This window comes from Amphibalanus amphitrite, unplaced genomic scaffold (genome assembly GCF_019059575.1).
Source record: "Amphibalanus amphitrite isolate SeventyFive unplaced genomic scaffold, NRLGWU_Aamphi_draft 000214F_arrow, whole genome shotgun sequence".
In the NCBI taxonomy this organism is placed as follows: domain Eukaryota; kingdom Metazoa; phylum Arthropoda; class Thecostraca; order Balanomorpha; family Balanidae; genus Amphibalanus; species Amphibalanus amphitrite.
Window position 1 is genome coordinate 305,363 of NW_024881709.1, and position 26,494 is coordinate 331,856.

The window sequence follows — 26,494 nt, forward strand, 5'->3', positions numbered from 1 at the left end:
TCCACTCAACCTGCAGAAGCTACGGCTAGGGACCTAAAGCTATGCTTCATCAACGGCCCTGACGTGTTTGAATTCCGCCACTCTGACTCTTTATCAGACCGTCCAGCTAGCTCCCTGTTCACCGTCCAACGACGGCAGGCCAGGTGAGCTCTTTGATGTCGTGTATGATAGCATAAGTAGCAACATGAGTAGAACATGCAGCTCTAGTAACGCTCGCCAGCCCAGCCCCGAGGGGGCCGAAAGGGGTGTCGCAGTGGCCCCGTCGACCACTCCCCGACCGGCCCCGCCCCTCCCCTACAGACCAAACATGCCACGGTCCCCCGCAGCCCGGCTCAAGGTCACGAGGGCTGACGGGCCATTGCCGGTGGCTCCCGTACACGGCCTCTGGAGCTGGGGATGGGGGAGGGGTGGGGTTATCGACCCGGTGGCCCTCAGCAAACAGCTGATTGACGCACTGACAATGAACCGGGACCGGTGAAAGAGGTCTGATACACGGGAGGGCGTCGGCAGGAAACGATGTGCAGATAAGGAAAACAAAAACGTCACCGTTTATTCATTTATTCGGCGTGAGTGTTGCGCCTAAACGGTTCGCTTAGCCACCGGGCTCGGCTCACCGAAGCTTTGCGGCGAGCATTCACAATGAATGGTTGTGTTAGAATGTATTGCTATATTCTAGGTCAAAGGCAGGGATCGAGCGTATTGCACATCAGCACACGCTCTAAACATTGCACGTTACACTACGCTATAGAAAAATGCCCGAGACAAGACACCATTCACTCGTCATGCTATTCTCACATGATGAAGGCTTCTTTTTGGGAGGGCAATACCACGATATGCAAGGGAAAATAACGCTGCGGTAAATTCTCAAAACATGGTATAGATAATTGACACCAAAACCTTTTACCGTACGTACACCTATAGCACACTTTATGTACACAAAGTAGCACTTGCGGGCATCAGATCTATGAGCGATGTTGCACCAAACAGAGGACGAGGGACACAACAGGCAATCAATAGGCAGATATAGTCCATAACACATTCCTAGCGGGTATTATCGTCAAGCACTGCCATAGGGTCTGTAAGAAAAGATGTGCCGAGCTTCAGTACGTACCTCGAAGCCGTCCAGTGGTACCTCTTATCAGCCTCGCTGTCAAAGCAGCGCCAGGCAGAGCGGTACGTTGCATATCCATTTGTACTGAAGAACGAAAACAGAGCTGATTTAGACCTCGCCCTCATGGCTCGCCCTAGCTGGATCGGAAAGTACCCACATTGACCGTCCAGCCGACGCTCCGCTGGCGGTGCGGGCGCATAGTGTCGCCCTCTGCGCGGCTCGGTACCGTCACAGGTGGCGCTGTCGTCACTCGGCGCTCCCACAGGTGGTGCTGCGATCGCTCAGGGCTGCCTGTGGCGGCGCCACGACCTGTCGGCGGTACGCCGCTGGCGGCTGTGGCGGTGACGACGACCGGCGGCCGATGGCCGGTGCGGGAGTCTGCCCTGCCTCCTGCTCCCCTGCCCGCCAGCAGGAGGGCACGGCTCGTCGAGTGTCGAGGCGCTGCCGACGGGCAGTGGTGTCTCGGCGGCCGGCTCGGCGGTCAGTAGGTCCAGCACAGGGTACCGAGGCTCGGCCTGTATGTCCAGGTGGGCGTCCTGGGCGACCTTGACCAGCACACCCGGCACCGGGCTGCTGGTCACTGCAGGACACAGAGGGAGAGGCTGCATCAGGGACGCCGGCACACGACACTGTTCCGGTAGACAGATAGACAGTGTCCCCGCAGTCATTGCAGGGGCGTCACAGACCAGAGGCAGGTGGACAGAAACGTTAACGGGATCAGATACAGTAACTATCGGGTACAGTAACTCCGTATATGGGGTCGGCCAGAACTCACTGCTCTCAGCCCTAGCTGTCCTTTCCGGGGAGAAGAGGGGGCACTCACCAGCCACGTCACAATCCATGCCCTGTAGGAAGGCGCGGGGCGGCAGCTGCCGGCCGGCCGTGTCCTGTACAGTCAGCAGGAAGCCCCAGCTGTCGGCTCCCAGCTGCCAGGCACGCACCGCCGACCGAACGTCGAACGTCAGCCAGCCGTGCCGAGAGGGGGCCACCGTCAGACTGTCTACCAGCCGCGGGCCGGCCGAGGGGCCGGGAGGGCCGGCTGGGGTTCCTAGAGGCAGGAGGGAAACATATTCAGTCTGTCCATCAGACCTTCCGAGGGGCCGGGAGGGTCAGCTGGGGTTCCTAGAGGGAGGAGGGAAGAACACAGTCAGTCCAGCAGTCGCGGGCCGGCCGAGGGGCCGGGAGGGCCGGCTGGGGTTCCTAGAGGGAGACGAGGGGAACATATTCAGTCTGTCCATCAGACTGCTGTCCGAGGGGCCGGGAGGGGCGGCAGGGGTACCTAGAGGGCGAAGGGAGGGAGGAGAGTAGAGACTCAGTCAGTCATGCTGTTCACTAGCTGTGCTGGCCTTCCGAGGGGCTGGGGGGACCTCCAAGGGTGGAGGAACACAGTCAGACTACCTCCTGAAAACAGGGGGACACGAATCCCGTCAAACTATTTATTAGCCTTGGCTCTCACTAGGGGCAAGAGGAGAGAGGGTGAGAGATCCTGGAGAGCGGGAGGCCGGAGGGGTCTTAGAGAACGAGAGGTGGGCGGGCTCTGGAACCCGTCAGGACCTGGATGGCTTCAGGATGAGATCAGCACACCGTCATTGTGATGGCTACTCGACGGTGATTCATGAGCTCCCGTGGTGTGGTACATAATGACTATTGTGATGTATTAGGTCCCTCCCTCTCTCTCTCTCTCTCTCTCTCTCTCTCTCTCTCTCTCCCTCTCTCTCTCTCTCTCTCTTTCTCTCTCTCCCTCCCTCTCTCTCCCTCTCTCTCTCCCCCCTCTCTCTCTCTCTTCTGCCTCGGTCTCGGTCTCTGCCCTCTGCCCTCTGCCTCTGCCTCTGCCTCTGCCTCTTCTCTCTCTCTCTCTCTCTCATTCTCTCTCTCTCTCTCTCTCTCTCTCTCTCTCTCTCTCTCTCCCTCTCTCTCTCTCCCTCTCTCTCTCTCCCTCTCTCTTAATCCTATTTAAACATCAAGCTACATGAGACTTAAGTTATGCAACTCACTTGACCACGGATTGACGTCATTCGTGACGTCATCAGACCAGGGAGTGACGCCAGCAGACCATGGTGTGACGTCACCTCCTTGATCCCAAGGAGAGACGTCGCCTCCGTTAGCCCAGGATGAATCGTGCGTCTGGTCTGAGTCGTTGGAGGCATATGCGTGGAGGGAGACTCGCACCGTCTGCTCTTCTCCAACCTGAGGCATGCAAACGAAATACTTTCCCGTTATTTACCGTTAACGGTTAAATACTTTCCCGTTATTTACAGTCACCGTGATACTTTCGTTAAAAATAGTCCTTAGTCATAGTTACATAAACAGGAACATCGCCGAGGTTAATTAAGCTACTAAAACATCACCGTCACAGTCATCGACGTTTAAACGTCAACCAACATTAAAAGACCACATGTGTGTGTATGTGTGTACGGTCCAGGAAGTTTAGAATCGCGGTGCCTTCTCGGCCTGGAGTAGCGATCGGACACTGCACCGCTATAGACCTGCACTATTCGTCCGCCAAGCAGTCGTTGATATAGTGTTTATTATCGCGTGAAGCCGGTGTCTGGCTGCGCAGTGCGCAGTCTGTTCCGGTCGGTTCGACTGCGTGGCCAGGGTCGAGTCGTCTCACAGAGGCAGCTCGGCGAGCGTCGAACACGAGCCCCGGCCTCAGTGACACGGTGTAGGAATGTGTGTGTAATACCGATACTTTGGTCCTTACAACGGCCGGTGTAGCGCGTGAGGAGGTGATCACCAGCTATCCTGTGACGGGATACTCGAGATGTATACTCACGTAGACCCACGAGCGGAGTTACGATCACAATACACTTCCGCTTTACACTTAAATTACAATGATTTTTAATGGCCATGAGTTGGGCGTGTTCGTACACCCGCTTACCTGTGGGTGTGGCGGCTATATGCATGGTGTAAGTTCCAAGAACTGGGATGCTGTATGTTAGTTGATGATGCTATGTTGCTATAGCTTCCGTGTGCGTAGCTAACATGAGAACTATTTAGGTACATTTGAGGAGGACTGTTAGGACTATATGTTTTCCAAGTCCACACCGAAGTATTTGCCTATTACGGACGAATTAATGTGTTTCGTCCGTGAGATCATGCAGCTAACTTCTGGCCTTTTACATACGCTCACCTTTACCGTGAAATCTTGTCACTTTATCCCTAAAGAAAAGGCATAGGTCAAGTTTATAAATTCAGGTCTGATCATCTTACCGGTGCGGCCAGTTTGTAGACCCGGAGAGTGGCCTGCTCTATGGTGACGTCATCGGGCACCGAGGGCAGAAATGACGTCAGGTTGAAATAGACGTCCATAGAGGGCGATGAACGGTCAGAGTCCTGACTCGACTCGGGCTGGTGGTCACCTGGAGACACAATCGGGTTCACGTCAGGTCACAGGTAATCGCGTGGTCACTGGTCATGATATACGAATGTAGTGCAACCGGAAACTCATTATCGATGTTTAAAGGGCTCTACAGCTGACCGGAACAAATTATGTAACCCCAATGTCACCCGATCTTTCTATAATTTCCGTCACCCTGTCACCTGTTCCTACAGTCTCAGGTGTGAACGTGACTGATGCCTCTCCCCGGCCCTACGCCACGACCTCTCCCGTCCCCTCCCCTCCATAGCAGCCCACACGATCTCCTACTCACAGGTCGGATAGAAGCTCTGCGCCCGTTTGAGTAGGTCGCTCCGGTCGTGGTAGCGCCGACTCTGCATGCTGCTGACCAGCCGCGCCAGCTTACGCCGCTCGTCGCTGGAGAGTCGCGGCGCTTGCGGTCGGCACGGCATATCCAGAGATATTAAAATGTGGTTTAGTATCTCCTTGAGCATTCTTTGCTCCTCCGCCTGCCGCCTGGGAGGGCAGATATTTGGTCAGTGTGGTCGTCACTCATCGGTTATAAATCATAAATTGGTTCTTGCCAATTTATGGCATAATAGTTATAACGAACATCATGTTATCGTTCTAGACGATAGGGGAGAGAGGTCATATTGCGCCATGTTCTTAAATGCGCCACACCTTCCTCCTGTCCAAAATTCGATTCGAATGAATGCTCGAATGTGTGCATTTACTTCACCACCAATAACTCGCTCTTATTCCGGTCCACGGGGGCAGGTGAGGTGTCTCAGCTTTCTCGCAGACCATTTTTTGTGATTTCCTCTATTTTCTTACGCGAAACAGTCTATTTCGACCTTTGCTAGTGTCATGGTTTATCTTAGAGATAGTGATTCAACTAATAATCATTGTTAATTGCTCGTTTAATGGTAGTTTTGAAAGTTTATCACCACCGTGGCTTCGCTGTCCTCGCCATATTTGAAGCTCGTGAAAAATGTGTTCCATTCGTAATTGCGTCCACCCTATTTGCGCCCTATTCTTCAACCCAGAGAAACAGCATCTGGTGGTTGGGACACATTTCATTGAACACTTTGATTATTAGAGCGCTCACCTTACCATTACCTTAGCCTTCACATCATAAATGGTTAATGGGCTGACACGTTCAAATAGGCTTCTTATTTAGGTGGCAAACCGTTGTTTTTAATAGGGCGCTTTTACATGAGAGGTATGGGCGCTTTTTGATGGGGTAGTCCGTAAATGCGCCCTTTGCAGGTGTGTCGGAAAACTTTTCCCTTGTTAATTTTTATGGGTGTGATACAAATTAGGAGTTGTAATTTGATGCCAAAATAACTGAGGTACAATTTGAGATATCATCAAGCATGACAGCTGGTCAACTTTAGCCGCAATAGGCCGATATCCTTAAGGTGGCGCAATATGACCTCTCTCCCCTACGCGCCGGCCGAGGGGAAGGAGGGGGGGAGGGGGGATGGTACGATCCCCTTCGCCGTATCGCCCCTGATGGAGCTAAAGCGTCGCGGAAAATACGAGCATGTGCGCCGTTATGAGACGTAGCAAATGGTATCCGATTTTAAGGTTTCAGGTCAACCGGTGACCTTTAAGCTCAGGTCAGGTGACCCAACACACGGGTTCAGTTTTTCATAAATAATTTCGCAAAAAACGGTCGTAGAGCTGCTATTTTGGCATCATCGTGTTCGCCTCACTCAACGCACCGAACGGTATACTTTTTCTTCGGTTGAGGCCAACCTGAGATGTTGAACTCAGGTCAAGGTCAGGTCAGCGCCCCCAGGTCACGAAGCTGGTCAAAGAAGGTCATGTCGCATAGCATTCGATTTTGCAGGTCTTCCTGAGTCCATTGGTGGCTTTGCCGACTCGGTAGCTTAATTTGGTCGAGAGATCTTGACGACAAGCTCTTATGCCCAAGTGACGTCATAAATGACGTCACGCAAGGTCAACAATGCACAAATGAAGCATCGGACCTTGTCACGCAAGGTCAACAATGCACAAATGAAGCATCGGACCTTGCAAGGAGTGCAAGAAATCACGATTTCGCGTGCTTGAGATATAGTTTGAGATCGTTCCCGATGCTAAACTAGCAGTTTTCATTTTTCCCCATTAATTTTAATGATGAGGTCACGTGAACGACCTGACCCCATGTGACCTGAGAATGCAGGATGAGCTTTCTAAACCAGCAGAGCAGTTGAAAGAGGACAAAGAACCGTATGCTTAGCCTTTTCATAGGAAAATGATTGTCTTGATTCTACGTAGCACAATTTATCGCAAGATTGTCAACCGATATTAGCAAGGCCGCGGTCGCACACTCTCGTTCCTATAACTCGTGCACGGAGATCTATTGGATGTGCGATGCGTTCTCGCAGTCAGGAAGGGAAGGATAATCTGAAGCGGCTCATATTTCTCGCCGCATCCCGAGAAGGACCGCCCACTCACCCACAAATTCCCGTCTCAGTTCCGCGGAGACCGGCGAGTACACAGTTCGGACAACTGCTGTGTATTCGCTGTAAATACAGCAAATTATCGCTCACTGTGGTATCTACTGGGGCGTCGGTGGAGCGGCAGACCCGACCGCAGCGGTGCGGCGTGCCGCCCATCTGTCGGCTGACGGGGGACGGATGAGCGCGCCGCCACGCTCGCTGACGAGTGGTGACGCCTCCAGCCGCCGCCACGCTCGGTGACGGGTGGTGACGCCTCCAGCCGCCGCCACGCTCGGTGACGAGTGGTGACGCCTCCAGCCGCCGCCACGCTCGGTGACGGATGGCGTCTGCGGCGCGGCGCGGCCCCTCCCGGCTGTGTGTACTATAAACTGTCTGACACTGAGCGGCTTCCCAGAAGGGGCCGCGGGGATCCTCGAACGGACCGGCCCCGTGGGGTGTCGGCTGCACGGGCGTTCAGCACGCCCTGAAAATGATGCCCTTCTGGTAACCACCTCCAAACACCATATATTCAGATGCTTTATTATATAATGCTATAACGACTTACGAACGGTGAAAACTGAAAAGGGTGCCTGGCCTTTTGTATAAAACCACTCGGGTAATTTGCCTCGACTTTATTTACATAACGCATTTTATCAGGAAGACTGAGCGCTGATCAGTTTGAACGAGCACATTTTAGCATTCAGTAGGTATTTATTGTTCATAAAATGACTTATAAACGCTCATATTATGAAAAAGTAAGATATATGCGACATGCGCATTACCAACGGACAGACAGTCGATATTTACGGTCAATGGTCAATAAGAGAAAATCCGTTTGTTATGTGCAATTGATTGCATAATGCATATGCATTATATATTAGGTATATTATTGTTTTTAAGTAGGTCATTCATTGCTACAAATATCGTCACATAAAAAATACAAATATTACAGATTATAAGAGAGTATTTGTGCTTATGGCGGATCCCTTTAAAACCGTGTCCTTTTTCATAAAGATTCTACAATCCGATTGTAGTTTGTACATTTGTAGTTTTCAAAGTACAATTTAACAAACTACTACTTTTCATAAAGCCTGGACATGCGGCGTCAATAGAATTGTACTTTTGATCCGGGAGCGTAGTTTTGCGGGGCTTCGTCTCCATGGCAACGGAGTAAACAAAAACTTCTGCAACAGTTTTCGATGTTGTGTTGCAAATTGCGTATGGTGTGCTGACAGTTTTTTGCAATTTTTAAAAGAAATAATTATTGATAAATAACTTGAATTGCTTTTAGGGATCAGCTATCGCTTTGCACATGCATAGCTAGAACTTTTATGCTGAAAGTGTTAACATTTTCAACATTGCAATCATTTCAAGATGTGCTTGTTTCGAGATTTGGTATCTGGGTAAGTCCAACAAGTCATTAGTTTCTTGAAAGACTGCTTCATGAATTGTTCAGACAATAATGCAAAAATGGCTGAAAAAGTATTAGGTTAAGCCTATCCGAGTTATAGAGTGGTTATTATGGATATTGTTGACCGTCATATTACCTAGCGACGAGTTATGTGACCTCAAATTGCTTTGAGCCTTGAATATTTGATAAGTAATGCAGCCTTGTGAAGCAAGAAGCAACAAGAAAGCCAGCGAATCAAATGCCAAAATCAAAATGCAAGAGCATTGTGACGAAGCGAGAAGCAAATAGATGGAGGCTGGAGCCACCCAGGAGACGGGATGAAAACTGATAAAAATACAAGCTTTCCTACTGCGTGGAAGGAAATGGGCTACATCTTGAAGGGAAGGTGCATGGTCATTCCATCAGTGTTGGTTGAAGAAACTGAGCCGGAAACAAATAGGACATGAGCGTAGGCTGCTCTTTTTTCCCAGAGAACTTTATCCGCAAAAAACTGCAATGTTAATGTAAGATTATGAGCTACGTTTAAAAATAAATGTTACATGAGTCGATCGATGGTGGTATAGTACCTAGGCATAATGTTTTCAGATATTGATATCAATAATAGCTAGGCATATATTTATCCTTCACTTTTAGATATTATTCGTGAACTTATTATGACTAACTACTGATAAAAGGTTCGTATGAATAAGGAAAATAAATTGTTGATAAAATGCCCTCTTTTTGTCGAATTATAAACAATGAATAGGCACGAACGATGCTACGAATTTCAGCGCTTTAGTTCCTTCCGTTCAAAAACGCCATTGGCGTGGGTCAGCCGGATCGAGGGGGGGTCGGGTCGAGCCGTTCAATGCCGGCATTTTTTTTGGAAATGCGGCTCACATGAAGTTATATATAAACAGGAAAATGATGAAAATAACCAGTTAAGTGCCTTTTGGGCGAAAAACGAGCGAGCGAGCGAGCGAGCGAGCGAGCGAGTGAGCCCTGCATGTGCACTGTACAGGGCGCCAGGGTAGCTCCAACTGGCAACAAAAAAGACCGAAGGCCAATCGGTCCAGCAGTTGCTGAGATATTAGCCCGTCAAAAGTGTTACTGTTTGGGCCGGACCGGGCGGCTCAATACTGAGGTTTTTTTCGTTATATTGAAAAGACCTCGCTTCGCTCGCTGCGCTCTCTCGCTCAGTAATAATACATATCGTGTATCTGAGCATTGGTTATTATTGAATTAAAATATTAGCAACGTTAAGCTGATTCCTATGCTTCATCTCCGAAATTCTACACACGGTTAGGGCGTTGTAGATTTCGATTGTATTTTCCGTCAAGGAAATCCCAAAATCAGAGGAACCGTTCTTTTTATGAAACAGATTGCTAGTTTTTTGGCTGATAATTGCCGAATGTGAGTTGTAGGTTTGTGGAATTGTAGTTTGTACTTTCGGATTGTACTTTTTCCTTTATGAAACAGATTTGTACAATCGAAAGTACAAACCTACAAACTACAACTACAATTCTACAATTCCAGGCTTTATGAAAAAGCCTGCTATTGGACGGTCCTGAAAGGTCCTGAAAGTTTAAACAAAATCGTATCATATAATTTTGTACAATGAGCGAATGAAAATGTCTATGCAAAAACGTCCATTGACTTTACATGGGGAGCGAAAAAAGTTCAACTTCAAAGTCGTGCAACTCAAGTTATTGAGTTCTGACGGGTACACCGCGCACACGGGCGTGCACCTGAACGTGTGGGCCACGAGACGGTGGGAACCAAACCACCCCTTCTACGGCTATTTTTTCCGCCATTCGCGATCGCGCAAAAAGTGTCTCAAAGCCCCATTGAATTACTATGGGAAAAATGGAATTGCACGTGCCACGCGCAAAAGATTTCTGAGCGAGTAGCGACCGATGCCATCAGGTAGATCACCTCCGGAAGCCCATACTCTGAAATTTTTGCGAAGATTGAACGACGCGTTTAGGCCCCAATCAAGTTGCCCCAATTCGCTGCCAGACTTGCAAAACATAGCCTGCTATTTTTCGCTCCCCATGCCACTATTGGACGAGGTTTTGGCTAAAATCGGTGCTCGTCGCTGGAAAAGTCGCTGGTGAAGTGGCATTTTTAAAGTTCCCCGTCCTTTGACCTTGAGTTTGACCTTGAAGTTTGACTTTGATGAAAATGGTTTTTGATGTGCGGCTAGAACTTTGCACGCGCTACATTTTGGTGCCAAAATTTTGAAAATCGGACAATATTTAGTGGCACTTTTTCAGTTCCCCGTCCTTTGACCTTGAATTTGACCTTGAAGTTTGACCTTGATGAAAATGGTTTTCGATGTGCGGCTAGAACTTTGCACGCGCTACATTTTGGTGCCAAAATTTTGAAAATCGGACAATATTTAGTGGCACTTTTTCAGTTCCCCGTCCTTTGACCTTGAATTTGACCTTGAAGTTTGACCTTGATGAAAATGGTTTTCGATGTGCGGCTACAACTTTGCACGCGCTACATTTTGGTGCCAAAATTTTGAAAATCGGACAATATTTAGTGGCACCTTTTCAGTTCCCCGTCCTTTGACCTTGAATTTGACCTTGAAGTTTGACCTTGATGAAAATGGTTTTCGATGTGCGGCTACAACTTTGCACGCGCTACATTTTGGTGCCAAAATTTTGAAAATCGGACAACATTAAGTGGCACTTTTTCAGTTCCCCGTCCTTTGACCTTGAATTTGACCTTGAAGTTTGACCTTGATGAATATGGTTTTCGATGTGCGGCTAGAACTTTGCACGCGCTACATTTTGGTGCCAAAATTTTGAAAATCGGACAATATTTAGTGGCACTTTTTCAGTACCCCGTCCTTTGACCTTGAATTTGACCTTGAAGTTTGACCTTGATGAAAATGGTTTTCGATGTGCGGCTAGAACTTTGCACGCGCTACATTTTGGTGCCAAAATTGTGAAAATCGGACAATATTTAGTGGCACTTTTTCAGTTCCCCGTCCTTTGACCTTGAATTTGACCTTGAAGTTTGACCTTGATGAAAATGGTTTTCGATGTGCGGCTAGAACTTTGCACGCGCTACATTTTGGTGCCAAAATTTTGAAAATCAGACAATATTTAGTGGCACTTTTTCAGTTCCCCGTCTTTTGACCTTGAATTTCACCTTGAAGTTTGACCTTGATGAAAATGGTTTTCGATGTGCGGCTAGAACTTTGCACGCGCTATATTTTGGTGCCAAAATTTTGAAAATCGGACAATATTTAGTGGCACTTTTTCGGTTCCCCGTCCTTTGACCTTGAATTTGACCTTGAAGGTCAAGGTTCAGGGGTGAATAGGTTCGATTTTCGTGATCCTCATGGTCCAATTGACCTTGGACGCGGTTTTGGCTAAAATCGGTGCTCGTCGCTGGAAAAGTCGCTGGTGACGTAGCATTTTTAAAGTTTCCCGTCCTTTGACCTTGAATTTGACCTTGAAGTTTGACCTTGATGAAAATGGTTTTCGATGTGCGGCTAGAACTTTGCACGCGCTACATTTTGGTGCCAAAATTTTGAAAATCGGACAATATTTAGTGGCACTTTTTCAGTTCCCCGTCCTTTGACCTTGAATTTCACCTTGAAGTTTGACCTTGATGAAAATGGTTTTCGATGTGCGGCTAGAACTTTGCACGCGCTATATTTTGGTGCCAAAATTTTGAAAATCGGACAATATTTAGTGGCACTTTTTCGGTTCCCCGTCCTTTGACCTTGAATTTGACCTTGAAGGTCAAGGTTCAGGGGTGAATAGGTTCGATTTTCGTGATCCTCATGGTCCAATTGACCTTGGACGAGGTTTTGGCTAAAATCGGTGCTCGTCGCTGGAAAAGTCGCTGGTGACGTAGCATTTTTAAAGTTTCCCGTCCTTTGACCTTGAATTTGACCTTGAAATTTGACCTTGATGAAAATGGTTTTCGATGTGCGGCTAGAACTTTGCACGCGCTACATTTTGGTGCCAAAATTTTGAAAATCGGACAATATTTAGTGGCACTTTTTCAGTTCCCCGTCCTTTGACCTTGAATTTCACCTTGAAGTTTGACCTTCATGAAAATGGTTTTCGATGTGCGGCTAGAACTTTGCACGCGCTATATTTTGGTGCCAAAATTTTGAAAATCGGACAATATTTAGTGGCACTTTTTCGGTTCCCCGTCCTTTGACCTTGAATTTGACCTTGAAGGTCAAGGTTCAGGGGTGAATAGGTTCGATTTTCGTGATCCTCATGGTCCAATTGACCTTGGACGAGGTTTTGGCTAAAATCGGTGCTCGTCGCTGGAAAAGTCGCTGGTGACGTAGCATTTTTAAAGTTTCCCGTCCTTTGACCTTGAATTTGACCTTGAAGTTTGACCTTGATGAAAATGGTTTTCGATGTGCGGCTAGAACTTTGCACGCCCTACATTTTGGTGCCAAAATTTTGAAAATCGGACAATATTTAGTGGCACTTTTTCAGTTCCCCGTCCTTTGACCTTGAATTTGACCTTGAAGTTTGACCTTGATGAAAATGGTTTTCGATGTGCGGCTACAACTTTGCACGCGCTACATTTTGGTGCCAAAATTTTGAAAATCGGACAATATTTAGTGGCACTTTTTCAGTTCCCCGTCCTTTGACCTTGAATTTGATCTTGAAGTTTGACCTTGATGAAAATGGTTTTCGATATGCGGCTACAACTTTGCACGCGCTACATTTTGGTGCCAAAATTTTGAAAATCGGACAATATTTAGTGGCACCTTTTCAGTTCCCCGTCCTTTGACCTTGAATTTGAACTTGAAGTTTGACCTTGATGAAAATGGTTTTCGATGTGCGGCTACAACTTTGCACGCGCTACATTTTGGTGCCAAAATTTTGAAAATCGGACAATATTTAGTGGCACTTTTTCAGTTCCCCGTCCTTTGACCTTGAATTTGACCTTGAAGTTTGACCTTGATGAAAATGGTTTTCGATGTGCGGCTAGAACTTTGCACGCGCTACATTTTGGTGCCAAAATTTTGAAAATCGGACAATATTTAGTGGCACTTTTTCAGTTCCCCGTCCTTTGACCTTGAATTTGACCTTGAAGTTTGACCTTGATGAAAATGGTTTTCGATGTGCGGCTAGAACTTTGCACGCGCTACATTTTGGTGCAAAAATTTTGAAAATCGGACAATATTTAGTGGCACTTTTTCAGTTCTCCGTCCTTTGACCTTGAATTTGACCTTGAAGTTTGACCTTGATGAAAATGGTTTTCGATGTGCGGCTACAACTTTGCACGCGCTACATTTTGGTGCCAAAATTTTGAAAATCGGACAATATTTAGTGGCACTTTTTCAGTTCCCCGTCCTTTGACCTTGAATTTGACCTTGAAGTTTGACCTTGATGAAAATGGTTTTCGATGTGCGGCTACAACTTTGCACGCGCTACATTTTGGTGCCAAAATTTTGAAAATCGGACAATATTTAGTGGCACTTTTTCAGTTCCCCGTCCTTTGACCTTGAATTTGACCTTGAAGTTTGACCTTGATGAAAATGGTTTTCGATGTGCGGCTAGAACTTTGCACGCGCTACATTTTGGTGCCAAAATTTTGAAAATCGGACAATATTTAGTGGCACTTTTTCAGTTCCCCGTCCTTTGACCTTGAATTTGACCTTGAAGTTTGACCTTGATGAAAATGGTTTTCGATGTGCGGCTAGAACTTTGCACGCGCTACATTTTGGTGCCAAAATTTTGAAAATCGGACAATATTTAGTGGCACTTTTTCAGTTCCCCGTCCATTGACCTTGAATTTGACCTTGAAGTTTGACCTTGATGAAAATGGTTTTCGATGTGCGGCTACAACTTTGCACGCGCTACATTTTGGTGCCAAAATTTTGAAAATCGGACAATATTTAGTGGCACTTTTTCAGTTCCCCGTCCTTTGACCTTGAATTTGACCTTGAAGTTTGACCTTGATGAAAATGGTTTTCGATATGCGGCTACAACTTTGCACGCGCTACATTTTGGTGCCAAAATTTTGAAAATCGGACAATATTTAGTGGCACTTTTTCAGTTCCCCGTCCTTTGACCTTGAATTTGACCTTGAAGTTTGACCTTGATGAAAATGGTTTTCGATGTGCGGCTACAACTTTGCACGCGCTACATTTTGGTGCCAAAATTTTGAAAATCGGACAATATTTAGTGGCACTTTTTCAGTTCCCCGTCCTTTGACCTTGAATTTGACCTTGAAGTTTGACCTTGATGAAAATGGTTTTCGATGTGCGGCTAGAACTTTGCACGCGCTACATTTTGGTGCCAAAATTTTGAAAATCGGACAATATTTAGTGGCACTTTTTCAGTTCCCCGTCCTTTGACCTTGAATTTGACCTTGAAGGTCAAGGTTTAGGGGTGAATGGGTTCGATTTTCGTGATCCTCATGGTCCAATTGACCTTGGACGAGGTTTTGGCTAAAATCGGTGCTCGTCGCTGGAAAAGTCGCTGGCGACGTCGCCAACTTCACGGACATGGAAACGCTGGCGCCTCAGGCACTGCCAGCTCGCGCCGCTACGATATTAGCACTCAGTAGACACTTTATTTACTTCGATCTTATTATGATGGCTGACATACAATTTTATTATTTTTTCTCAATATTTTGAAGAAAAAATATATAATTAGATATTGTGCAGTGAGCGCTGGGTGTACTGACCTTGTGTCGGGCTTTGATTTTTTTTTTTAACCATTGTCGCGTCTTCTCTAGCTTGACTTATGCATAATGAAATTAATAATGATCAATAACCGTTACAACCAGGGATGCGGAGCCGTGGAAATTTCAGACGGCTCCGGCTCCGGCTCCGGCTCCTGAGAAAAAAATCGGCTCCGGCTCCGGCTCCGGCTCCGGGTGAAATGTTATGGCGGCTCCGGCTCCGGCTCCGGCTCCGAGTAAAATGGTCCGGCTCCGGCGGCTCCGGCTCCGGCTCCGGCGGCTCCGGCTCCGACTCAGTACATCCCCTACGCAATCAATTAAATACGGGTGGAAGAAAAATTGGATTGGTTATACGCGTTACTCTTTGCCATGACCGGCTCACCGCGTCCCCGCGCAAACGCACCTCGGAGAGAACTGGCAGAACAAAGGGCTAGGAAGCGATGGCATTGGAAACGCAGTCGCCGCGAATCGGAGTTCAGTGAACCATCGTAAGCTGACACCCGTCTCGGCTGCATTGGGGGGTGAGGGGTGGGGGGTGTGTGGGATGAGACGGTGCTGGGAGTCGCAGTCCACTGCACTGGTTTGAAAACAATGGCCGTCACCTGATGACTGGTCCTCATGTTCTGGGGATGCAGTAGACGTGGGGGGGGGGAGAGCAAACAGGAAGTTGTTTGCGTACTGTGGGATACTGGGGATATTCGGATTTTTTCATTCACTTGATGGCCCATGACGTAAGTACCATATGTTTTGCCTTGTACTGTCAAACCGAACTAGGTCAATTATTTTTTTTCCTCTTCAAAAAATAAAAAGGAGCCGGAGTCTCCCCTTTTTTGGCGGCTCCGGCTCCGGCTCCGGCTCCGGGCTATATTGTTTCACGGCTCCGGCTCCGGCTCCGGCTCCGGGCAAAATATGCCGGCTCCGGCGGCTCCGGCTCCGACTCCGGCTCCGGCTCCGCATCCCTGGTTACAACTTACAACGTCATGCATTCGTTTTAAGCTGTAGGCATGTAATTTCAAGCTGAAGCTTGTAGATGGGATGGGTAGGTATGCCAAGTGGTCACCATTACCTTTGCACAGTATTCAGCTCAGTAGCTTGCTTTCACCTTATCGAGCCATGTTGACTGTTGAGTATCCATGACAGGTTGGGTGATGATGTAGATAATGAACCAATTATTGCGCATGCATTCACAAATATTCAAAAAGGCACACATGTGTGTCTTTTTTAATTATGAATGCATTTGTAATAATTGTTTTTTTATTATATACCTAACGCATTATCAAGCAATCCTTTCCTACTATGGAGGTCAAACCCCTTGAGACCCCACTTTTTTGCGATAATTTTTAAATGCGTCAACTTTCGTTGACAATATTCTGGCAATGTGTGTTTCAGAACCTGCCGAAACTTTTATTATCAAGGTATTTTGACGCCAAACGATTATGAAAGGTACTTCTCATTTACTCGTAATGTTAAATTTCACGGAACGAATCTGCTGTTTGGGTAGAGGCTACGCGCTCATGGGGCGGAGCCACGTAATGACGTCAGCGCTAAGCTCCGCCCTACCCCTCCGGCGCTCCTTGCCCGGCGACCGGTCACTCGCGTCTCTCGCTCCATTCAGGCTTGATGGTGAACGGTAGCTGGTAGCGGTAGCGGGCGCTGGTAGATGACATTAAGAGCAGATGGCGCTGGTGGCGGGGCTCGAGTGTGGCCGAGCGCAAGCCTCTGCCCGGGCCTGAATTGACCTTAGCATTACGAGTGAATGAGAAGTACCGTTCATAATCGTTTGGCGTCAAAATACCTAAGTAATAAAAGTTTCGCCAGGTTCTGAAACATACATTGCCAGAATATTGTCAACGAGAGTTGACTCATTTAAAAATTATCGCAAAAAAGTGGGGTCTCAAGGGGTTTGACGTCCATAGTAGTTGAAAGCAACTCTTACGCCTACAATGATGCCAGAGGTCTGACTCCGTTCATGTACGTACAGTCGTGCGTTGACCTGACCCCATATATGTAGCATCTCCGGGCCGCTAGCGAAGGTCGTGACACCTCGGTTCGTAACAACCAACAACCCTCCCTCCCTGTCCTCCCCTGCCCCACGTCCGCCTCCCGGCGCCATCGCTCTGCTGAACTCGGCACCCGCCTCCTCGATATTTGCTGACGTCAACACGCCTTCTAAGGTCACGACCTGACCTCAGCAGACGCGGCGTCAATTCAGCCGCAGGGAGCTATAGCTGGTGTCGCGTGCTATCTCCCGTTTATCGACGGTAGATGCGATCTCCTGGGTTTGAATGACGCACACGAGGCTAACTTATACTACCATATCGATATTTTTTTATAAGTGTCCTCAGAGCCTATTTTAAGGGAATTTGACTGGGGGGGCAACCTGGAAAATTGTCTTTAATAATCCATTAACCCTCGCCCGTATTGGTGTTTCCAGTAGCGAGCGTATAGGGGGGGGGGGGGTCCGTTGGACCCTCCCCCTTGCCGTTTCGCCCCTGTTCGAGCTAGAGCTTCGCGGAAAAACGACCGTGTTGCCCGTGATAAAAGGAAGCCGATTATACCCAATTTTAAGGTCCTAGGTCATCGGTTGACCTTCCAGGTCAGGTCATTGACCCAAAAGTCGGGAAAATCGGGACCTGTTAGAGCGTCATAAAGAGTGGCTGCTATGGTTTTTCGGGGTGCTGATCACGAATATCATGTTAGTTATGATCATAGATGATGTCTTCATGCATTTAGGCTAGGTCAGGTCAGGTCAGGCCAACCAGTAAGGGTTTTGCCGGGTATTCGTAGTAGGTGGCAACCGCCTCTGACAGCTTCGTAACATGCTACGAAGGCACCAAAACTACTTCGTAAATGGTCAAATGGTTGCTTAATTCGAATTCAGCTCCAAAAACTAGCCTAGAAAGTAGAAACATATAAAACTCGAAAATGTGAACCGAGGTCATCAAAGGTAAATGATCTGACCTGACCTTCCGGTAATCTTGACACCCACCCTAATGCATGGGAGCTACATCATATCCCATGTTTGAACGTTTGAAACCACGAAAAGACTGCAAACGCGCGGCTAATGCGAGGCGACATACGCCGAATCGCGACCTCGGCCAAACATGGTGCCATGGTGCTAGGCCGCCGGTGCATCTGAAAGAACTGTGGTGCCCCTGACAAGCCTGGAGTTCCAACGACAGGCCCGTGGTGCCCCTGACAGGCCCATTATGCCTTTGCGAGGCCGGTGGTGTCCACGTGAGGCCGGTGGTGCCCCTGGGCCCTGACAGGACTGTGGTGCTCCTGACAAGCCTGGAGTGTCCCCGACAGGCACGTGGTGCCACTAACAGGCCCAAGGTGTCCCAGTCCCTGCGAGGCCGGTGGTGTCCCTGCCAGGCATGTGGTGTCCATACTAGGCCTCTGGTGCCCCTGACAGGTCCGTGGCGCCCTTGCTAGGCCTATGGTGCCTCTGGCAGGCCTATGGTGCCCCTGGCGGGCCTGTGGTGGTACCCCTGACAGGCCCAAGGTGGTGCCCCTGCGAGGCCGGTGGGGCCCCTGGCAGGTCTGTGGTGCCCCTGGCAGATCTATGGTGCTCTTGCTAGGTTGATGGTGCTCCCAACAGGCCTGTGGTGCCCCTGACAGGCCGGTGGTGCCCCTGGCAGGCCTGTGGTGTCCCCGGGCCCCAAGAGGGTGGGGGGTCATGACCCATATGACCCACCCTTAGATACACCACTGGTCATTACTTACAGACTGACTCATTTGACATCCATTGCAAAACAAGTCACAGTAGTTACGTAGTATGTTTGTCACCCTGTTCCTTTATGCCCATTTTTATAGTGGGCAAATCTCGACGACTAGGGGGGCAATTCTGTTGAGTGCGGGGGCATTTGCCCCCCCAGTTAACATGTTAAAATAGGCCCTGAGTGTCCTGTCAACACCGCTCTGTTTTTTCATCACGTGGTCTGTTACTTACCACGAACTATGTATTTTTTCACACTACATGTCAATTTTGATAGCAAACAACCGTCTCTTGTTGTCAACCGTGAAGGAATCCATGATAACCCAATCCATCGTTTTTGCGACTGACTATTTCCATTCGGATTAAAATACAAATATTTACGATATCCTCTGACGTCAAATGTTTGATGACGTCAAGTAGCTTTCGGGAGTGGCAGTTTTCGCTCTAGATTACCATAATCAGTTTAGAAACAATAGGCGAAAATGTATGGACGTTTTCCATATGAGCCAAGACGAGAGGAGTGAGAGCTCAGTTTTAGGCTCTAAAGGCAGATATACTGTACTGCATAATACACAAGGGCATGGAAGCGCAGTGCCCAGTGTCACTTAAAAGCACTTCCCTTGCATTTGGCACAGTCTGCCTGCAATGGAAAACTTGAAGCTCTGCGGTACAGCCAACATACACAAGCGAGGAAGCTCAGCGGTACAGTCTACCTACACAGACGTGGAAGTTCAGCCGTACATACAGTCTAACTACCAACACAGGCGCGGAAGCTCAGCGGTACAGTCTACCTACACAGGCGTGGAAGCTCAGCGGTACAGTCTACCTACACAGGCGTGGAAGCTCGGCGGCACAGTCTACCTACACAGGCAAGGAAGCTCAGCGGTGCAGTCTACCTACACAGACGTGGAAGCTCGGCGGCACAGTCTACCTACACAGGCGAGGAACTAGGAAGCTCAGCGGTGCAGTTTAAAGGGACCCTCCCACCTTCAAAAAAGTTAATGAATTGGCATGAAAGTGATGTCGCTCGGTTCAGAAAGAGCAAAAACGAATATCTACCAAATTTCATCGAAAAATATTCACCGGTTTTCAAGATATTAGACTTTTACTTTTGTTTACTTTTTGGGATATCCGCTGTTCCTAGCGACTTTATTTGAAAGTGCGGCATTTGTTGCGCGCAAAGCAGCATATACCACCACGTGCTGCCAAGCGTTTTAGTAAAAGATTTAAAAGTCGTTAGATCTCCGCTGACGTCACAAATTCTAAGGGGGCATACCAATGCATTAGCCCCTTAGAATCCGAAAACTGCAAGTTTGAAATTCCATATCTCCGAATTAAAGCATTTTTCGATGTTGTGAATGCCCAAACCGGTATTTTCAGGCCATGGCCACCAATTTGGCTATCTCAACTCAAAACTAATGTTAAGGTGGGAGGGTCCCTTTAACAACACAGGCGAGGAAGCTCGACGGCAAAGCCTGACAACAGTAGAAGATCAGCGGCATAGATCAAAATGCATATAAGAGAAACATAAAGTAAATTTTTAGCAGGAAAGGATGAAGCGCAAAAGGAGGATGTCCACCGCCCACGGCGGTACGTTTCCGCTGCTTCCAGCCGGTCAAGCGATGATACAATCACAGCTTTCCAATATCATTATAAATCTGTACACATAAGTCTAACATCTTTGGTGTGATTTTTGGAGTGCTCCAAGCTTGGGGCGGATGCGATAACGCTCTTTCTTATCCCGGAGCAAAGAGTGAGGTGATCGTTTCAAAACAACCATGTCAGAAGTGGGATTCGAACCCACGCCCGGAGAACCGGACTGCGACCTGAACGCAGCGCCTTGGACCGCTCGGCCATCCTGACGATGGGTGGCGAAATGGGGGGGGGGTGTGTGTGAAATTTTTGCTGGCATATTTATACATTGTGATCTGGAATTATGATTCACCGACACTACATAAGATCCATCTTCAGTGTTTTCTCAGGAGGTCCACTCAGATCTGACGAGATCAGAAGACCGAGCGGACATTTCACGACCCAATGAGATACAATAAGATAGCATATTCATGTATCTTCAGGGAAAGACTTACCTTCACTTCAGCAGAGAGACTTACCTACCTTTTTGATTTTCTAATAATTATATTTGTTTGTTTGTTTTGTTGGGTTAGGCCATTTCGGTCCAATTAGACCATTTCAGAGCCGGGAGGATGATAGGAATTAGGGGGAGACATTGGTCTGGGCAGGCACCCTAGTGAGTCACCAGGGCTGAGCCCATCCCGAAGGACAGGCCGACCAGCCCCAAGGTACTCAATGCACCCGGCTACGGGGTGGCTCCCTCGGGAGCAGCGGTGCCGCTCCAAGGGAGCAGCCCGCATGAGATAAAGTTGCCTGTCCAGCCCGGAGGGAGGTTGCGGCGTGGAGGAGAAGGATTTCCGTATCCTGAGGATAGAAGCATGGAACGGTGTAATAATTATATCGGCCCCAAAGAAAGGTATTGAATTGATTCCTAGTTCATATTTTCAGTAACATGTAAGCATCTCAGCGAAGGCACTATCAAACTCAATATGGCCACATTTGGCCTCCACCACCGCTTAGTGCTTCGAAACCTCTCTCTGCGGAGAGGCACGAGCGCCGCACGTGTCGCTGGTCGAGATTCGACTATGCCGTCTCCAGGGCCAGCTAATGACACCGTAATTTTGTCGTGAAGTCCACTCGGAGAACGGATGAAGGATGTGACACTGAGATCCAACAGTGAGATACGTGCAGCTGCACATGTTTAGATTAAATACGAAATCGTCACGTGTCCAGATGAGCAAGCTTATGGGGATCGTATTTATCGCTTTTTCTTTTATTAACGTGCTGAATCGTCAGACGTCAGTCACCGCCGTTGGGCATAAGCGTACCTTCATAGGCGTATGCGCAATACAAAAAGGTAAACAAATAAAATAAAACAAAATGAGCCCGATAGGTATAGTCCATATGAATTTATTTGTAAAGCACTCCTAGATCATAATGTATATGGAAAACATGTTACGAAATGTTACTGCTCAGTTTTCACGAAAAATTTAAGATCAAGGATAAGGAATATAGCAAGGATAAAAATAGTACCCACAAGGGCAGAATATGTACTGGAATATGTAGTAGGTACTTATATAAATCAAGTCACGATAACAGTAACTTAAACATTTCCTATTCTGAAACCTAATACAAGATCAGCATGTTATATCAAGGTCGTCAGAATCTGTGAAAACTAAATTTATAAATGTATCAACTGTATGACCTAACTATCCTCAGCGAGCAGCATCATTCGATCTGAGGCTCATATCCGAGGACTTATAACGCGTCTTGACTCTTGATGCTCAATGTTTGGTGCGAGTTATGTGTCACATGACATTGCGATGACCTCAGAGCGTGCTGCACGTGCTAGGCGATCTGTCTGACACCTGACACCGGTCTGACACCGGTCTGACACGGACCGAGCGGAGGAGACCCGGTGGTAAGATGGTCGTGTTCAACGCTGAGTGCTCTTTTTAACGCAAATAAAGATCAGTAGCTCCACGGAATATCCAGTCCAGTAGGTAATTCTGTTGAATATTCATATGCTTAAGTTTGAAGGCTAATAAAATACGTAAAACGCATGATTACACAACTTCAACTTCAATAACTAAGCACAAACTCACCATTTCACTTTTGTTACCTAAGTCTGCCTTCCATTATATGAAGATGACTATGCAGTTTCGGGATTCAGTGTTTTCAACCGACCTTGAATCCGGAGCTGGGGGCAATGACTTGGGTTAGCGGCGGTCAGCGGTGACCTGGGCTCTGACTCAGACACGTCAACAGTCTGTATAGGCGGGCGTTGCGTCATGTGTCTGAACGAGCAGCCACAGTTCCACGAAATTAGTCTGTAAGCCTCGTCAGAACAGTAAACTCAGTAAACACCTAAAAGGATCATGGGCTCAGTTGACTAAAAATAATTTTGAAACGTTATATCTACGTCACATTAATATTGGTTTAAATAGCAACGATGTTTTTTATCTATCAATGAATAACAATTAGCCCTAATGCATAACTAGTTGTAGTCGGGTTTGTGGTCGACGAACAATGCAATGAACAAATTCCGTTTGTATCGCGTATTCACTCATTATGTTATTTGTTGCAAATGCCGATAACTTTGCCTTTTCTTTTAATCATTGGTAGAAAGAAGTGTTGCTAAAAATGTTATAGCTTGTGCGATGAGACGGAAGGCGCGCACTACATATAAGGTTTGAGTTTTCTCAATTCCTTTACATATGTATATCGAAGCACGATACGGTACCGCAACATTCTACCCCCTCCCCCCATAGTGCATGTTGCACAATTTCCATGGTTCATCGCAAACCACCAATAAGTTTGTTTCCATATCCGTAAGTTTTTGGATAAAAGAATTCCAAATAATCATTTTTTTCCACATGAGGGCGACAACAGTGAACAGCACCTTGCCGGCGGATTGCCGTCGTGCCCTGTATGGACTCTGGCTAAATTCCGGGGTGTCTAGTTCGCGATCGAAGAGTCGTCGCCCGTCGAGTGACACCGCTCTGCATCAGCCAGCCGACGCGAAGGGGGAGTGGTGGTAAGCAAAAACAGCCAGAGAACCACCCTCTCTGGTGTGTGACGTGGTCCGACCGGGATGCTGCGTCAGACTGTCTGGCGGCTACCAACATCAGCTGACGCCGCTGCTGACTGGCAGCTCTGGAGCTCCCAGTCGGGAGACACGGGAGCGCACGGGAGCACCGGCTGATGTCCGCGCGGGTCATACTGAGTGACCCGTCCAACACCGAACCGGCACGCGCGGGCGCAGTGGCTCTGTGAGACGGAGACACAGGCGGCTCGCGGTCGGTCGGTTCAGAGCACCCAATTAGCGCCAAAGTCAGGGTGGTCATACCATTGACTAACGAGATATACCAAACATGGCGCAATCATGTGCATTGCTGGCGATATTAGACGAAATATTTAGACTAATTAACTGGGAGACGTGAGCCAACATCGTTGGGATTCGCCGTTTTATAAGGCTAATTGCCGGAACACTAGTACCGCTATCTGATTAGTGATCTAATGCATGCCGATATACGATGTTTGTCAAACATGTCCGCTTGTTTATGAAACACGTATCATATGTACCAAGCCGTTCCAGACATTTAACGAACATCAAAGAAGTCAGTTCATGAATCATCAGAAGCAACTTGGAGTGGATCAATAAACAAGCTCGAAAAGTATTGAACGAAAATGCCATTTTAAAAATTGAAGATTCAAGTGAATTTCAATAAGACAAATGAAGTGTATAAAACTTCCTTTTAAATTTAGCTTGCTCTTTCACACGCCAATTTGCAGCATGGTCTTAAGCGTCCTTCTCTACCGACTCTTCGCTCGAACATCGTTTTTCCTTGCACCTAAGCCTTCATGCACCATTCATCACAGATTGCTCGGCCATTTTCCCGCCACCTACCTTTGTGAGAGTCTGCCCATGTTTCCAGTGGGCGGTTCTGTGGCCAACGGTATCGACTCGACCGCCCCAATATAATCGGGCGGCACGAAAAAGGATGCCTGGGGCCGGCCGGCCACGCACAGAAGGCCGGCTAGGATCAGCGCGGTCGGCACGGGCAGCTTCATAACTCTGACAGTGGCTCTCACTGCTGTCCGTGTCCACCATGCACCGTCCACTGTCCACCGTCCACTGTCCACTGTCTGTCCACAGTCCACAGCGGCCGTCTGACGTCCACGGCAGCGACAGTCCACAGCTCGCACCCTCCCGTAGCTCTGCCGACCGCTGACTGCCCGAATGTCGAGCAGGCGGCGGGGTGTGCCGGGAGGGGCGGGCCGGGGCGGGGCGGGGTCATCCCTCGGCCGTTACCCCCAGCCTCACACACTCAGGGCAGGGGAGGGGGGGGGGGTAGCGTAGCTGTCTAGACGAGGGTGTCAAGATGCACAGCAATATTGATAGACTGATAGCTTCTTTCATTTTCATAAGCGAAAATATTGCACTGAGCCAAGTCTTGTAATCGTCACGGTGAACAATCCTTGTATACCTATAGCAAATGTCATTGCAGGTAAACCATGTGATAAGGGTTAAAAATGAAAGGTTATAATTCAATGTAAACTACAAAAGGAAATATAGGTATTAAATTAGGTAATCGTTAAAGATACGTGCTCGGTCATTGTTTGGAACAAAACACAAGCACACGCTTGAAATGTGCACGCTAAGTCAGATCGTCCACTTGACCATATAGTAAAGCTCAAATCTAGAGAAGGGCAGGCGGTAAAGGGGCAAGTTTTTTTTTTACAAACAGCACACACACATAATCTTCACAAAAATGTATAAACAGGAAACACCCTCTCTATCATAGGTCCTTGGACAACGTAGCAACATGCGGTAAAAGCTAAAAAGTCGTTGATATAAGAAAGTATGAAAATATATCTCATTTTTCGGGCAGGTAAAATAGTGTCGGTTCATCGTAGCTCATTGAGCTTCTAAGGTTTAACGTCCATATCCGGCAGTTGTAACAGTTCATCTCATAACTCGTGAACAATTAAAACAAAAAGCTAGACTGAAGTATCCGATATGCTTAGGTAAGCTCTTTTGAACCTCCCTCACTCGCCTGCCTTTCAATTGACCTCGGTCAACGGTTAAGGGTCTGGGTACCTATGGCGTTCAGGGGTCAAACCCATCAAATACATTTTTGTAAAGCAAGAAATATCTACTGGACATTGGGATAAATTGCGTTAAACACATCGATTAAATAGTTATTATGCTTCTCTTATCCCGACGCGTTGAATGCTTCATAACTGAATCATCAGGTTCAAGCTGGAATCTGATTTTTGACCCCATGGCTAAAGGTTATAATCACTCTATATACCCTGATAATCACGCCAGATAACGTCATACAGCCAGCCACATAGGCATCAGTCGATTCGTAGCGATCAGCCAGACGAACGAAGACACCTATTGAATAGCTAGGTAGCTGTTTCTCTCAAATGCCCGGTATTCATTCTTTTAAATATTGCGTCATCATGCATCAAAGCAGCATTACCTATCATCCGATTAGCAAGTTGCTTACGTCAGCATCTCGATATTTTTCTGTCTGTAGGTATCGGAGTTCTGCTCAAATTCCCAATTTAATATATTTAGTTATAACTTTTTAGGGAATTGATATAAAAACAGTGAATGGTTTCCCGATTTGGACGTGTGACGTCAGCTTGAGGACAGGGATGGTCTGTCCTCGTTTGTCAAAAGGCGTACGTCATACGTGCCTTTAGGCTTATAGGACGTTGGGTAGCGACAGAGCCATAATCACTGTCAAGTGTCAGATGTTACCATCAGATGTTACTGTCAGATGTTACCATCACATATAACTCCGTTTTCAGACTGAACGGTCGGCGCACTTCCGAGTCTCCATGCTGTCCCAGATTCATACTTGTCCCACGTCACAAACTGGGGTCTACAGCGGGTTCTGTGAAGCATGTGAGCGTCACTTTCAGAGAAGCGACGCTCTCACACTCAGTCTTTAGATTCAGCCCGGCAACGATGCGTTACCCGTCTTTCTGCTCCTGTCGGGGTGCTGCTCTTCGCCGTCCGTGCTCCCGGAATATTATCGTGTCACTGTCAAGTGTCAGGGGCAACATCGTGGCATTGCCAATGTCAAGTACCTGAAGTACCCATCAGGGGCACCAATGCGACTAATAGCGATGGCTCCCGTCAATGCCACGGCCCGTGATATTCCGTGTTTGTCCGCGGCATTCCCGTCTTTCTCAAGTGCGTCCGTGTATTCACTCT

The 26,494-nt window shown here is 47.7% G+C and overlaps 1 protein-coding gene and 1 non-coding gene across 2 annotated transcripts; both read right to left on the reverse strand.

The window, feature by feature from the left end:
* Positions 1-532: 532 nt before the first annotated feature.
* On the reverse strand, positions 533-24,494 carry LOC122385305. Its single transcript, XM_043373478.1, has 6 exons — positions 24,170-24,494; positions 4,765-4,967; positions 4,325-4,473; positions 3,106-3,298; positions 1,935-2,159; positions 533-1,691 (listed from the first exon to the last, which is right to left on the reverse strand). Exons 1-6 carry the CDS (start codon positions 24,331-24,333, stop codon positions 1,393-1,395), a joined length of 1,233 nt encoding a protein of 410 aa, XP_043229413.1. The 5' UTR covers positions 24,334-24,494; the 3' UTR covers positions 533-1,392.
* On the reverse strand, positions 20,467-20,550 carry Trnal-cag. The gene has a single exon. It is a non-coding gene; the product is annotated as a tRNA-Leu (tRNA).
* Positions 24,495-26,494: the final 2,000 nt, after the last annotated feature.

Coding starts and splice junctions, on each gene's coding strand:
- LOC122385305 (XM_043373478.1), bottom strand. CDS start 24,333: ATGAAGCTGCCCGTGCCGACCGCGCTGATCCTAGCCGGCCTTCTGTGC. Junction 4,968..24,169: donor ATGGGCAGACTCTCACAAAG/GTAGGTGGCGGG, acceptor CTGCCCTCCCAG/GCGGCAGGCGGAGGAGCAAA. Junction 4,474..4,764: donor GCAGAGCTTCTATCCGACCT/GTGAGTAGGAGA, acceptor TTGTGTCTCCAG/GTGACCACCAGCCCGAGTCG.